At 46.1% G+C, this 15,901-nt stretch overlaps 1 protein-coding gene and 1 pseudogene across 1 annotated transcript in view; both read left to right on the forward strand.

Annotated features, from left to right (window-relative positions):
* Window positions 1–4,423, forward strand: part of LOC149465031 (uncharacterized) — a 48,306-nt gene extending 43,883 nt beyond the window's left edge. Inside the window, exon 9 of the mRNA XM_089673786.1 lies at window positions 3,111–4,423. Coding sequence (XP_089529912.1) covers window positions 3,111–3,822 — 712 coding nt within the window. The 3' untranslated portion in view covers window positions 3,823–4,423. The remainder of the gene's footprint in view (window positions 1–3,110) is intronic.
* LOC149465033 (uncharacterized) lies at window positions 4,120–6,415 on the forward strand (annotated as a pseudogene).
* The last annotated feature ends 9,486 nt before the right edge of the window (window positions 6,416–15,901 follow it).

The raw sequence follows: 15,901 nt of genomic DNA on the forward strand, positions 1-15,901 counted from the left end.
TGGAAGCCAATGGAGGGATTGGCAGAGTGGGGTGGAGGACACTGAATGGAGGCCAGTGGAGGGATTGACAGAGATGGGTGGAGGACACTGAATGGAGGTCAGTGGAGAGATGGGTGGAGGACACTGAATGGAGGTCTGAGGAGGGATTGGCAGAGATGGGTGGAGGACACTGAATGGAGGTCAGTGGAGGGATTGGCAGAGAGGGGTGGAGGACACTGAATGGAGGCCAGTGGAGGGATTAGCAGAGAGGGATGGAGGACACTGAATGGAAGCCAGTGGAGGGATTGGCAGAGAGGGGTGGAGTACACTGAATGGAGACCAGTGGAAGGATTGGCAGATAGAGGTGGAGGACACTGAGCGGTTGGTAAGGTGGATGAGACTGATAGCGTACGTAGAGGTCAGCCAACAAGAGGAAGGTGCAGTAGTCGGGGACAGAGATAACAAGGCAGTGAATTAGTAGCCTGGTGGATATCCTCCTTCTACCCACACTGGGCTGCCATTGGAGGGAAAAGTACAAACTCCTCCCCCACAACTCTCTGCTGTACCAGCAGCATCCGCCTGCCATCCAATCCAACCCCTTCTCTTACTGCAGAGAGTGACATCACTCCTGTCAGTCAGAAGGCTGCTGGAGATTGGAGTCTTCCAGACTGAGTTCTGCCAATTATCCCGATTATCCGGCAACTCCGGCCAAAAGTCAGCAACTTCCCCTTCCTGGACATCATGATGAGCCGACATTGTCCTCACAGCACTGCCTCCGAGCAAACAGGTCATAGGAAGGATCGTATTTATCATTCCTTGTCTGCAGATCGAAAAGTGAGCAAAACCAGTCCAGACACAAAACAAAGCCAACAGAGAGAATGGGATTTCTGATCCAGCGGGCCAAAAGGGTCCCGGGACCTCCAAAACATTAAACAGTCCAATCTAAAAGTGTTCCCAATGGGGGCAGCAGTCATTAAATGTAGAGCAACCCTCCTATTCCCCTCCACCCCCATTCACATCCTATCATTTTGTGTGACCTATACCATCCAAACCATTCTTACTGTCATTTCCCAAAGTTATCCGTCTACAAGGAGACCTGTATAGACCAATGAGGATGGAGGAGGACCGGAGTCACATGACTGAGAGGATTCTAAACCTCACCCTGGAGATCATCTACCTGCTGACCGGAGAGGTGAGGAGGATTCTGGGAGGTCACATGACATCACTCTCATCTCTATTAATAAAACACAGACCTGACCGGAGAGGTGAGGAGGATTCTGGGAGGTCACATGACATCACTCATCTCTGTTAATAAAACACAGACCTGACCGGAGAGGTGAGGAGGATTCTGGGAGGTCAAATGACATCACTCTCATCTCTATTAATAAAACACAGACCTGACCGGAGAGGTGAGGAGGATTCTGGGAGTCTAACATGATGTTCCTATTGGTTCCCCAATACAGAGATTTCCTCTTCTGAAGTCAGGTGATCATATGACCATCACAGTGCCTCCATGTGACTCCCTAAACCCTGAGAGACACAACATGCAGAAGATTCTAGAAGTCACCAAGAAGATGATGGAGCTTCTGACAGGAGAGGTGAGCGGTGCCGGGAATTCTGGGACATTCTCCAGTAACAGACAAGGGATGTGTCTGGATGGTGACTGTATCATTGTGTGTGTCAGGTTCCTATAAGGTGTCAGGGTGTCGCTGTCTATTTCTCCATGGAGGAGTGGGAGTATATAGAAGGACACAAGGACCTCTACAAGGACATCATGATGGACAATCAGCCACCCCTCACATCACCGGGTAAGAGGAGACTTTATTGGAAAGGAGAGAGCAGTACGGAGGCTCCACCTAGATCCCCCATCATCTGATAAACACATAGAAACAATGGATTCAGTCAGTGTGTGTTTCCTACAGATGGATACAGTCATGGGAACCCACCAGAGAGATGTCCCCGTCCTCTGTATTCCCGGGATTCCACACAGGAAGGTCACACCATCCCTCACCATCATCAGGTAGATGGATCCAGTCATGGGAACCCATCAGAGAGATGTCCCCGTCCTCTGTATTCCCAGGATTCCACACAGGAAGGTCACACCATCCCTCACCATCATCAGGTAGATGGATCCAGTCATGGGAACCCACCAGAGAGATGTCCCCGTCCTCTGTATTCCCAGGATTTCACACAGGAAGATCTCACCATCCCTCACTATTACAAGGTTGGTGGGACGGAGAATCTAGAACATGGACTCATGGAGACGATGTGCGGATTTTCTATGTGATGTCACAATAATAAATCTTCTATCTTACAGATGATATTTTCTCTCCTTCTCTTGATGTAGAGTGGAGATCCAATCGATATAGAATTTGAGGTGAAATCAGAAGAAGAAGAGGCGTATGTGAGGGATGATCAGCAGTCTATGGAGGAGGATGGAATAACGGGGACATTTATAGAGGAGGACACTCCTACAGAGATCAGCACAGGTGGGTCAGGAACACAAAGTCCATTCCTCCACCCATACTGCTCACTGATTGGTCACTGACCCATTTCCTAGTTCCCTTGGGGGTGGAATTGTAAGCTCCTCAGAGACCAAGCTGCCTGATGTGGGCGGAGTCCTGGTTTGGGGGAACCAATCAGCTCCTGTCTAGTAATCCTCTTTGTCTTTGTATTTTAGTTCATGGTCGGGAGATGAGGAAAACCTCCGAGGATTGTCTCTCTTTGTCTCCAGACTGGAAAGTAGAAGATGAGGACATCACACAGTATAGTCCAGGAGAAAACCCGGCTCCCTTCAATGTCCATCCAGTACCACCCAGTGTAGATGGACCATCGTATGCCTTGTACCCTGAGGAACCTCAGTCTGTGCGGGACTGGGCCAGCCTTCCAACAGGGAAGAGCTTCTCCTGTACTGAGTGCGGGAAATGTTTTCAATCTAAATCTGATCTTAATTCTCATAAGAGATCTCACACGGTGGAGAAGCTGCATTCCTGTCCTGAGTGCAGGAAATGTTTTTCAGAGAAGTCCAGTCTTTACAGACATCAGAGACTGCACATGGGTAAAAAGCTGTATTCCTGTCCCGAGTGCGGGAAATGTTTTCTATATAAACCAGCACTGGATGTACATTACAGATCTCACACTGGGGAGAAGCCGTATTCCTGTCCTGAGTGCGGGAAATGTTTTTCAGATAAGACCAATCTTTCCAGACATCGTAGATCTCACACGGGGGAGAAGCCACATTCCTGTCCACAGTGTGGGAAACATTTTTCTCAAAGAAATGCACTAGTCACACATCAGAGGTCTCACAAGGGTGAGAAGCCTTTTTCTTGTACTGAGTGTGGGAAATGTTTTTCAAATGAGTACAGCCTTTACAGACATCAGGGACTGCACACGGGTGAGAAGCCACATTCCTGTGCAGAGTGTGAGGCATGTTTCCTTCATAAATCTTCACTGATTATCCATCAGAGGTCTCACAAGGGGGAGAAGCCATATTCCTGCCCAGAGTGCGGCAAATGTTTTTCAAAAAAGTCCAGTCTATGCAGACATCAGCAATTACACACGGGCGAGAAGAAATACTCCTGTCCTGAGTGCGGGAAATGTTTTTCACTTAAGTCGACTCTTTGCAGGCATCAGAGATTGCATACAGGAGAGAAGCCGTATTCCTGTCTTGAGTGCGGGAAATGTTTCCTTCATAAATCTTCGCTGGTCTCACATCAGAGTTCCCACACGGGCGAGAAGCCATATTCCTGTCCTCTGTGCGGGAAATGTTTTTTAAATAGGTCCAGTCTTTACAAACATAAAATAGTGCACACGGGCCAGAAGCAACGTTCCTCTCCCGAGTGAGGGAAATGTTTCTTTTTAAATGTGCACTGGCCCTACACTAGAGATCCCATACAGAAGGCAGATTCTTGTTCTGAGTGTGGGAAATGTTTTTCAGGGAAGTCCAATCTTTATAATCATCAGAGATTTCACACGGGTGAGAAATCCTGTTCCTGTACTGAGTGCAGGAAATGTTTTCTTTATAAACCAGCACTAGTCATACACCAGAGATCTCACACAGGCGAGAAGCCACAGTCCTGTCCTGAGTGCGGGAAATGTTTTTAGGAGAAACCCAATCTTTACGATCATCAGAGATCTCACATGGGGGAGATGCCACATTCTTGGCCTGAGTGTGGGAAATTTTTTTTCTATAAACCAGCACTGGTCATACATCAGAGATCCCAAGCAGGCGGGAAGCCAAGTTCCTGTCATGAGTGCGGTAAAAATGTTTTTCAGAGAAGCCCAATCCTTAAAATGATCAGAAATTACACACTGGTGAGAAGCCACAGTCCTGTCCTGAGTGCGGAAAATGTTTTCTTTATAAATCAGCCCTGGTCATACATCAGAGATTCCACACAGAAGCCACATTCCTGTCCCAAGTGCGGGAAATGTTTTGTATGTAAATCAGAACTTCAAAGGTCTCACATAATGAAAAGCCATATTGTGGGAAATTTTATTCTTTGAAGTCCTGTTTTCCTGTACATCAGAGACTGCACATGGGGGAGAAGCCACTTCCTGTCCTGTGTGCGGGAAATGTTTTACATGGAAATCCAGTCTTGACACACATCAGAGATCTCACACAGGGGAGAAGCCACTTTCCTGTCCTGAGTGCAGGAAATGTTTTACACAGAAATCCAGTTTTGACACACATCAGAGATTGCACGCGGGACATAAGCCATATTCCTTTTCTAAGTGCGGGAAATGTTTTATCAGATCTTGTCACACATCAGAGATCCCACATGGAAAAACCATATTCCTGTTCTGAGTGCAGGAAATGTTTTTCAATGAAGTCCCGTCTTTTCAGACATCAGAGATCTCACATGGGGAGAAGCCACATTCCTGTCCTGAGTGAGGGAAATGTTCCTCACTGAAGTCCTGTCTTCCTGGATTCCCACACAACCCTAAAGGTGTATTAGCGCCTTGACTGCGGGAAATGTCTTCTAGATGAATGTTGCTGGACATCCCAGCTCTCATGTGGGGAAGAAGCCCCCCCCCGATATACACCTCCGATATACTCCATGGCTGATCATCATGGAAGGAACAGTTCATAAGGAGGTCAGAGGTCACCGAAGACGTGGATGAAGTGTGGGACCGGGTTGGCCATGGATGGTAGGAAAAGAATAAAAATGGTGTCCTGAGATGCCATTGGCTGAGTACATTTTGTGGTGGGAGATTTCCGTTGTCAGGCATGGTGTCATCCGAATCACGAAATCCTACTCATGGGGTTTTCACTGTCAGCCCTGGGTACAGGTTGATTGAACCAACTGTAAGCTCGGCTCACTCTGCCGCGACTCGGGATCTGACTTATAAGACCCCCCCGAGTCACATGACCTGTGATATTCTATGTCAGTCAATGAGAGCCGTCCTAAGTGGCACGACCGAAGTCGCTGCCACTTTAGAAAAGGTTCCTGTGCTGCTTCCAGGCGACTTCCATCTGACTTGTGCCCATAGACTTCAATGGAAGTTGCCTCTGAGTCGGATCCTGCTCTATATTGATGTGATTTGGATCCAACATGACGAAGATTACCCAGCATTTCCTAAAAGTCGCTCTCAAGTCGCCTGGCAAAGTCACACCGTTCAGGTCGTAGGAGTATGAACCGAGATGAAGGGGACATGGGTCAATGAGTCCTGGACGTCGTGCCAAAATCGGTCCACGCCATGAAGTGGGAGGTCCTTCAACCTGGTATCGGTCTTCTTATCGCTGTAGAGATCGCTACATTTCGGCAGGAATTTATATTTCCGCTCTTCCCTCTCCCTCTGTGTCTTTAGGTTCCTCATCACAATGGCAACCAGACACCGCCCCCCCCCCCCCTCCTGGGGTCCTCAGTACTAGGGTCAGTTCGGAAAATGTTCTACTGTGAGATGTGCGGGAAAGTGTTGGAAGGTGCGGGAAGGCCCATCCTACTGTTTTCAACCACTTAAGAGCCGCCCAATAGCAGCTATACTGCTACAAGGCGACTCTGCTGTGCCAAAGCATGCATCTCTACATGCAGGGCTGCTGTTAGGAGCCATGGGGCCCCATACGCAAACCTGATAGGGCCCCCCCAAAATAAAAAAACAGTTTGCCATGCTTCGGTCATGAATGAACACAGTGAGTAACAGGTACCGATCACCCTCACCGTTCCGATCACCCTCCCAGCAGTCCCGCTATAAGTCGCTGATCGCCGCCATTACTAGTGTAAAAATTAAAACAAAAACAGTATATATACACCACCAAGTGTGGAGGCCATCTTGGTTCCAACGTTCCTTCACTCCACGGGTCCTGCTGGCCAAACGGTACCTGCTCCATTCCCACCAGTAACATAGGATACACAAATGCGACGAGCATGTCCTTTTTGTATTTCATGTATGTGGTTTTACCCTTTTATGCTAATAAACCGCCATCTTGCTGCACTTAGAGGCGCCTTATTTTTGTGTTCTATTATCAGAGCCTTGCTTCTACTCTATGAAGAGCTGCCCTAGTGTTCACTTGGCCTCCCATCTCTTTCGGTCTTAACTGGATGTCCTAAACCCTAGCATCTATAGGGGTCTGGTCCTAGCAGGAGTACCCTATGGTCTGTACATATTCTGGGGATGAGTCAGCCTGGGAGTGAGGTCACCTCAGGACAGGCTGGGAGGTCTAACAGGTCAGAGCTTCTGGAGCCCTCCTACCTTTCCAGAAACCTGAGAGCTTTCTGGAGCAGAGGGGAGGAGGCCCAGATGTGTATGTCTGAGGGACCTTAGCCTATTCCCGGGCAGGAGGCTGGTCATGGTGACCAAGGCAACCATCAAATATCAGAGAGGCTGGGGAATAGTGAGCAGTGTCTGGTGGAAGATGAACTGAGGAATGCTGGAGGGAGGGGAGCCCACCTATGGGCAAGTCACTGGAGAAGAGGAGGACAGGCTGGGAGGTCTAACAGCTCAGAGCTTCTAAATCCCACCTACCAGAAACCTGAGAGCTTTCTGGAGGAGAGGAGGCCCAGATGTGCATGTCTGAGGGACCTTGGCCAGTTCCTTGGCAGGAGGCTGGTCATGGTGACCAAGGCAACCCTCAAATATCAGAGAGCCTGAGCAATAGTGAGCAGTGTCAGGTGGAAGATGGACTGAGGAAGGCTGGAGGGAGAGTAGCCCACCTATAGGCAGGTCACTGGAGAAGAGGAGGACAGGCTGGGAGGTCTAACAGGTCAGAGCTTCTGGAGCCCTCCTACCAGAAACCTGAGAGCTTTCTGGAGCAGAGGAGGGTTGGAGGTCCAAATGTGCATGTTTGAGGGACCTTGGCCAATTCCCAGGCAGGAGGCTGGTCATGGTGACCAAGGCAACCCTCAAATATCAGAGAGCCTGAGGAATGGTGAGCAGTGTCGGGTGGAAGATGGACTGAGGAAGGCTGGAGGGAGGGGAGCCCACCTATAGGCAGGTCACTGGAGAAGGGGATCTCTACTGCCACAACGTCTCCTGGAGAGGAACACCTGTATAGCAGGGAAGGAGCAAGCCCAGCATAAGGCCTGAAGGTGGCCACCAACCCACTATGTTAACAGGAGAGGACAGAGCTACTAATATCCAAGCTGAAGACATATATGAATGCTCTGGGAAATGGGATAGAGATAAGGGGAGAATCCTTACAGGCTAATATAGTTTTAATTCAGAAGGAAGATAAAGGCCCCTCGCAGTGTGCTAGTTATAGACCATTAGCGCTGTTGAATGTAGATACTAAACTATACGCAAAGGTTTTGGCAAATAGACTGAAAGATCTGATGCCGGAGTGGATACATGGAGATCAGGTGGGGTTTGTCCCAGGGAGAGAGGGTAGAGACAACGGCTTGAGATCACTGTTTCTCATACAGGAAGGTAAAAAAGGAAAAACCCCAATGATACTGATGTCGATTGACGCTGAGAAAGCATTTGATAGAGTGAGTTGGGGTTTCATGATGGACACCTTGGAAGTGTTGGGGATGGGAGACAGAATGAGAAAGTGGATTGGAGAGCTATACAGAGGGCCTACTGCCGCCATCATGGTAAATGGAGGAAGATCGGAGCTTTTCGAGATGTCAAATGGTACAAGACAGGGATGCCCATTATCCCCACTGTTATATGTTTTATCATTGGAGTCATTATTGTCCACGATTAGGAAGAACATAGATAAAAAAGGAATATGGATAGGAGATAGAGAACATAAGGTGGCGGCTTATGCGGATGATTTGATGTTCTATGTAGGAAATCCTAGAACATCACTTCCAAACTTAATGAAAATATTGAAAGAATATGGGGAACGATCAAATTTAAAAATTAATCTGACAAAAACCGAAATCTTAAATATAAACCCTAAAAATAGTGAAAAAGAAAAAATACAAGATGAATTCCCCTTTGTTTGGAGAGATAAAGAATTAAAGTATCTGGGGATAAAACTATCAGCCTCAATTAACCACTTGAGCTCCAGAGGATTTACCCCCCTTAATGACCAGGCCTCTTTTTGCTACTCGACGCTGCACTAATTCAACTGATAATTGTGCGGTCATGCAATGCTGCACCCAAACGAAATTTACGTTCTTTTTTTCACACAAATAGAGCTTTCTTTCGGTGGTATTTGATCACCTGTGCGCTTTTTATTTTTCACGCTATAAACAAAAAAAGGCCAAAAATTTTGAAGAAAAACAATATTTTTTATTTTCAGCTATAAGTTGGTTATAAATTTAGGCCAAAATGTATTCTGCTACATGTTTTTGGTAAAAAAAATCCCAATAAGTGTATATTGATTGCTTTGTGTGGAAGTTATAGCGTCTACAAACTATGGTATAAATACTGCAATTTACGCCTTTTTTCTGCTATACAGCGCTGCGCTAGTTTAACGGACAATTGCGCAGTCATGCAATATGGTACATAAATGAAATTTACATCCTTTTTTTCCCCACAAATTGAGCTTTCTTTCGGTGGTATTTGATTGCCTGTGCGGTTTTTATTTTTTGCGCTATAAAAAAAAGGGCTGACAATTTTGAGGAAAAAATAACAAAATTTTGGACTTTTTGCTATAAAACATGTCCAGTAAAAAAAAAATGCAAAAATCAAATTTAGTCATAAATTTCTGCCAAAATGCATTCTCCGACATGTCTTTGCTAAAAAAAAACCCCAATACGTGTAAATTAATTGGTTTACATGAAAGTTATTGCGTTTACAAATGGCGGGAAAGATACTGGGATTTTTAGTTTTTTTTTTTATACTAATAATGGCGGCGATCAGCGAATTACGGCGGCGATCAGGGACTTATGGCAGCGACCAGCGACTTATGGCGGGACTGCGGCAGACATTCTGACATTGGGGGGTACTGACTTGGGGTCACTGACATCCCCAAAAACACTAATACAGTGATCAGTGCAAAAAAAAAAAACTGACACTGTGCTAATGGCAATGGGGAGGAAGGGGTTAACTTTATTTTGCAGGGAAGGGTTATAGGAGTGAGGGGAGTGTTTTACTAGGGGGCGGGGGTGTGTACTGGGCAGGACAAGGCTGATCGAGAAAGAGAAACTGTTCTTTCTCGATCAGCTCATCCTCGAGCTGACAGGGAAGTGACAGCTACTGCAGCTCTGCTGTCTGCACTGTTTGCCGCTGATCGCTGGGACATAGCCGCTAAGGAGCGGCTGTGACCCGGCGACTGACATCTGCGGCGGTGATCCACGGGACAGATAGGGCGGCGGCGCGCCTCGCGCGCGTCCTCTATTTGTTTACAAAACACACGTTTTAAAACGTGGTTTTGCCTGCGAGTGCCGCCCTGCCGCCGTATATATACAGTGGCTGGGCGGCATGTAGTTAAGAACCTGTATGAAGCTAACTATATTTCACTATTAAACGAGATTAAGGAGGAGCTGAAGAGAGTGGCAGCTGGAAACCCATCTTGGATAGGTCGCATAAACCTGATAAAGATGGTAATTTTGCCCAAAGTACTATATAAATTTCAAATTATTCCAATCAAACTTCCAGAGGCATATTTTAAAGAACTTAAAAAAATTATAAGATATATATGAAGAAATAAAAAGCCTAGAATACGCTATGAAACACTGACTAGAAGTAAAGAAAGAGGGGGTTTGGGTGTACCAGACTTTAAGAGATATTATAAAGCCGTGATAATCGCAAGAACTTTCGATTGGACTCATAATCCTGAGAAAAGTTGGTTCAAAATTGAAAATACACTGAGTGGAACAAATTTAAGTAAGATTATATGAGTGTCCGCACAATATAGGGGATTAGAGGATAGCACAAGCATGTACACTTTTAACGTTTTAAGAGTGTGGGAAATGTTACATACACAAAAGGGATGGGTTTTTAATTCACAGTTAATGCCACTAAGGAACACAAAATATTTTACCCCTGGACAGGAAAGCATTGCAGAGAAATGGATCATAAGAGGCGCAATTGAGAAATATAATGGTTGGGGAGGAATTAGGATCATATAGAGAGATGGAGAAAAAAAAGGGAGAAGTTTTCAATAAGATGGATAGATTACGATATTACCAACTGAAACATTTCTTTGAGAGTCTCCCAAAGCCTATGAGAATTAGAAAAGAGTGGAATCCATTGGAGAGACTATTGGAGACACGGGGAAACGGGAGACACGGAATTGCAAAAATACACAAGATATTTATTGAATTAGACACTGACACAAAATCAATATACATAGAGAAATGGGAAAGAGATTTGGGAAGAGAAATAGTTGAGGAGGAGCAAAGGAAAATGCTTATATTAATTCACGAAAACATTAGTATGAGGGAGGTGGAAATAAATTATAAGTGTTTGATGAGATGGCACATTACACCTAATGTAGAGCATAAATTGAATGGGGAAATTTCATGGATATGTTGGAGAGGTTGTGGAGAGGTGGGCACGTGGTATCATATATGGTGGGAGTGTTCAAGAATACAGATGTTCTGGCGGAAAATAGTTTATTTAATAAGGAAAATTACTAAAATTAATATAGGATTAGACCCAGATTTATGTCTTCTCTATATCACAGAGTTCCCAGTGAAAGTATATAAGATCTCGGGGATATGGCATTCTTTGAGTGCAGCGAAGAGGTTTTGGAAAAAAAAAGAGGTGCCAACTGAGGAGGATTGAATGGGAAGAATGAATCAGATCTGTGGGACAGAAAAACTGTATTACATGCATATAGATAAGATGGAGATGTATAACATAAAATGGGAAAAATGGGAAGAGTATAGAGAAAAAGTGAAATATATGAGTATATAATACCCCTAGAAATGGATTTAGAAATAATAGAAATGTATGGTGTAAAGGAGAAGAGAGAAAACGTAGAGTGGGAGAGGGAGGGGGGCGGGAGGGGAGTGGGAGATTGAGGAAGGGGGGAGGGGAAAGAGGGAGGGTGGAGGTGAGAGATTTAAATAATTTATGCAAATAGGAAGATATTGTTTGAATGTCTTTTTAATAGAAATGTGAATGTGATTTGTATTTGAACTGACAAACTAATAAATATTTATAAAAAAAAAAAAAAAAGGAGAGGACAGTGTGAGTACTCTTACCCCCCCACCCCTCCCCCCCCCCCCGGCCCAGATAAGGGGAGAGGGTGGTCAGGTTCAAGACTCAACTAGCTTCTCATGCGGGGCTGCTGTGCTACATTGGCAGTTTCTGGGCCCCCGTGCCCAGGGAATACCCTCAGTGCAGTTGGGTGAAGAGGAGGAATCTGGGTCTGAGGAGGTACACTGAAGGGGTTTAGTGCTCCTTGTAGAGAGACTGTTGCTAATCTCCATTTTTGTGCATAGTTGCTAAGGCGTTGTCCTCAAGTTGTACAGTTCCCCGGGTGTCCCATAGACCCTAGACCAGGGGTGGGCAAACTTTTTGACTTGAGGGCCGCAATGGGTTCATATATTGGACCCGGGGGCCAGACCAAGAGTAGATGAATGATGTGTATGTGTCATCCATAGTAAGTATAGTAATATTCCCCCATAGTAAGCATAGTAATTAATCCCCCATATAGTAATTCATCCCCCATATAGTAATTAATCCCCCATATAGTAATTCATCCCCCATAGTAATTCATCCCCCATATAGTAATTCATCCCCCATATAGTAATTCATCCCCCATAGTAATTCATCCCCCATAGTAATTCATCCCCCATATAGTAATTCATCCCCTATAGTAATTCATCCCCCATATAGTAATTCATCCCCCATAGTAATTCATCCCCCATAGTAATTCATCCCCCATATAGTAATTCATCCCCCATAGTAATTCATCCCCCATATAGTAATTCATCCCCCATATAGTAATTCATCCCCCATAGTAATTCATCCCCCATATAGTAATTCATCCCCCATATAGTAATTCATCCCCCATAGTAATTCATCCCCCATATAGTAATTCATCCCCCCTATAGTAATTCATCCCCCCTATAGTAATTCATCCCCCATATAGTAATTCATCCCCCCTATAGTAATTCATCCCCATATAGTAATTCATCCCCCATATAGTAATTCATCCCCCATATAGTAATTCATTCCCCATATTAATTCATCCCCCATATTAAGTCCCCAAGTCCCCCCTGTGTCAATTCACTTATCTTTGCTCCGCGCGTTCCTCTCGCCGTGTTCCCGCGCCGTTCGGGTGTAGCATGAAAATCTGTCTCCTATGAGGATCTGTCCCCCTCGACGTATCTGCGCATGTGCCAGTTTCAGGCATTAGCAGCCGATCGGCGATCTCCGGCACATGCGCAGATACGTCGAGGGGGACAGAACCTCATAGGAGACAGATTTTCATGCTACACCGGTCTTCAGGGCGGACTGTGAGAGGAGCCTAGCGGGAGCCTAGCTCCGCGGGCCGGATTTAAAGGTCCACCGGGCCGTATACGGCCCGCGGGCCGTAGTTTGCCCATTGCTGCCCTAGACCCTATCCAAGTTTAACCCCTTAATAAAATCACAAAACCAAGCTTGAGGACTGTGCAAAATGTAGGAAATGCAGGTTGCCTGGCCCGTGCAGAGCATAGGGGGACCCATTCAAATCCAGCGGCTCCTAAGGGCATAGTGCTACAAATATTTATCAGACTCCGGCCAGCCCCTGGGGAGGAGGTGCCCAGAAGGTGGCTGGGAAGGGGATAAATGTTGGGCAGAGTGTTCTTCTAGGAGGGTACCTATTCTCTTGGGGCTGCTGCCCTTGGGAGGCAGCTAGTGTGAGCTGCAGCTTGAACCCCAGTAGGTGCTTGGCTGAGGGTCTGGAGAAGATTGTTAAATGGGTTTTTTGTATCTCGAAGTCCTGGAAGAAGGATCTTTAAGGTCCCCCTCACTGAAGAGTGTCATGTGGATGCTGGGTGGCAGGCAGCTCCTGGGATATTGTGAGTAAGACCTGATTTGGGAACTTTCATGTGTGCTTGTTATTTTAAGGATTTGTGTTGAAAAATGTGTTCTTCTAGTGGTTCCTGATATCATTGTAGGGTATCCAGCACCCCTTATACCTCTCCTGTTCATGTTCTCTGCAATAAATGTACTAAAAACAAATTTTTTTGGACTGAGCCTATATCGTCAGTGTGCAAGGAGGACCTGGGCATATTCTCAGCTGCCCTTTCAGGGGGTAAGTGCTATACTGACATTTAAAGGGGGGGGGGGCATTATCTTTCTCCATCAAGAAATGGAGGAAATTTTGGATGAATTGCTACTGGCTAACACTGCACGGCAGCAGGCTAGTGCAGCAGGCCTGGCCATGTAGCACTGCAGGAAAGTATGGCGGCTCAGCAAGGGAGCACAGATGCCAAGACAGTCAACCTGTCAGGAAAGCCATGTGTTCAAAGGAATGTTGGTGTTCAAAAGCATGCCCGTGCTCAAAGGAATGCGCATGTGCACCAAACGGTCCATAGAACACAGCATTAGAACCCTGTGCACATCTACACGGGCATGTGCGCATTCTGCATGTGCGCAAGCATGTTTGTTTGATGGACTTTGATGCCCAGTGGCCTACTTGAAGCCTTACAGGACTCTGGTTTATTGCTGAATGGTCGTCCGCTCCTTCTACTTGTGACCTGATCCTCTGTTCACCCGAATCTCAACACGGCTTGCTGATCTTGCTTTGCTGCTGACTCTGGCTTGTAGCATGACCCTGCTTGCTGCCTGCTGTTCTGGTGCTTCTTCTGCTCTCCCGGACCCTACTCCTGGTACACTCTGTAATAATGGAATGTGACTTTCCCAAATTTCTGGAACTGTGGGAAAGAAGGGGTTTGACCAAATGAGTAAAAGAGACCTCTGACCTTCAGAGGATGTTGTTATAGATATTCCAAAAGATGATGATTTATATAATGTTGAGTATGATGATGGGTCTGCTTACCCAGCCCAAAAATGACAAAGGGGAGCATGCTTCTGAAATTGAACTGCTCCCCGAGGAAGGCTAAATTGCTTGTTACTGGTTATGCTTGGGGAGACCAGTGAGGACCTCTACTCAGCTTAGAACCCACCGAGGCAACAGAACAGATAGTGGTTTTAAATGGGGTTCCTCATGAGCCAGGTGCAAACAAAAGATGGCCTCATTTTTTGGCCAACAATTACTTTCTGTATCAGGCTACCATGGTTCAGGAAGACATTGTTGAGAAACTGTTCGTACCCCAGCCTTATAGTCCAAAGCTCCCGATGTGGTTCATAATTATACTTTTGGGGGAACACCTGGGAACTGAGAAAATCAAGGAGCACATCAGTCACAATTACAGGGGGCAGGGTTCTGAAACTGTGCTGCCCCCTAAAGGAAGGGGAAATGGCTTGTTAGTTATGCTTGGGGAGTCCAGTGAGGACCTCTAGTCAGCTTAGAACCCACTCTGGCCCAAGCAACAGAACAGATAGTGGTTTTAAAGGGGATTCCTCATGAGCCAGGTGCAAACAAAAGATGGCCTCATTTTTTGGCCAACAATTACCTTCTGCATCAGGCTACCATGGTTCAAGAAGACATTGGTGAGCAACTGTTCGTACCCCAGCCTTATAGTCCAAAGCTCCCGATGTGGTTCATAATTATACTTTTGGGGGAACACCTGGGAACTGAGAAAATCAAGGAGCACATCAGTCACAATTACAGGGGGCAGGGTTCTGAAACTGTGCTGCCCCCTAAAGGAAGGGGAAATGGCTTGTTAGTTATGCTTGGGGAGTCCAGTGAGGACCTCTAGTCAGTTTAGAACCCACTCTGGTCTAAACAGAACAGATAGTGGTTTTAAAGAGGATTCCTCATGAGACAGGTGCAAATGAAATATGGCCTTATTTTGAAGCCAACAGTTACCTTCTCTATGAGGTTACCATGGTTCAGGAAGACAAAGTTGAGGAACTGCTGGTACCCCAGCCGTATAGTTTAAATTTCCCCAATCTGGTCCATAATGGTATTTTGGGGGAACACCTGGGAACTGAGAAAACCAAACAAGCGCATCAGGCACCATTAGAGGGGGGCAGGGCTCTGAAAATGAGCTGCCCACTGAGGAAGGGGAAGTTTCGCATTATTTTGCAGAAAAAGCAATCGCACCAAATCCCTCCACTTATCCCTAGCTGTAATCTTTTTCTATCCCTCTTGGTGGGAGTGGAGATGACCCAAAGGTGGATAATCATCGGTTAACAGAGGTGGCTTCAGGATTCTGAGAGGTCTTGCAAAGCCACATGGGAAGGTTATTTTAATCAAAGTAGTGGTTCTTTTCAATTTTTGACAAAAAATATCTACATGGAATATAAAAGGCTAATTACAACAAGCATTCAGCAAAAGCAACTCCTTCTGGTCATCCCAATCAGGAATATATTTCTGTCCCCCTTGGTGGGAGTGGAGGTGACCCCTTTATGAGGACATACAGTCCATACATACCCAGCACAAGGCCGGGGTCACATTACGAGACGGTTCTCCGAGGCTGCAGTTCCTCTGAGCTCCACAAGGTGGGGATCTCACTTCTACCCAGAC

The sequence above is a fragment of the Staurois parvus genome, unplaced genomic scaffold, assembly GCF_062004578.1.
Source record: "Staurois parvus isolate SC_StPar_1 unplaced genomic scaffold, SC_StPar_1.0 ptg000144l, whole genome shotgun sequence".
In the NCBI taxonomy this organism is placed as follows: Eukaryota; Metazoa; Chordata; class Amphibia; order Anura; family Ranidae; genus Staurois; species Staurois parvus.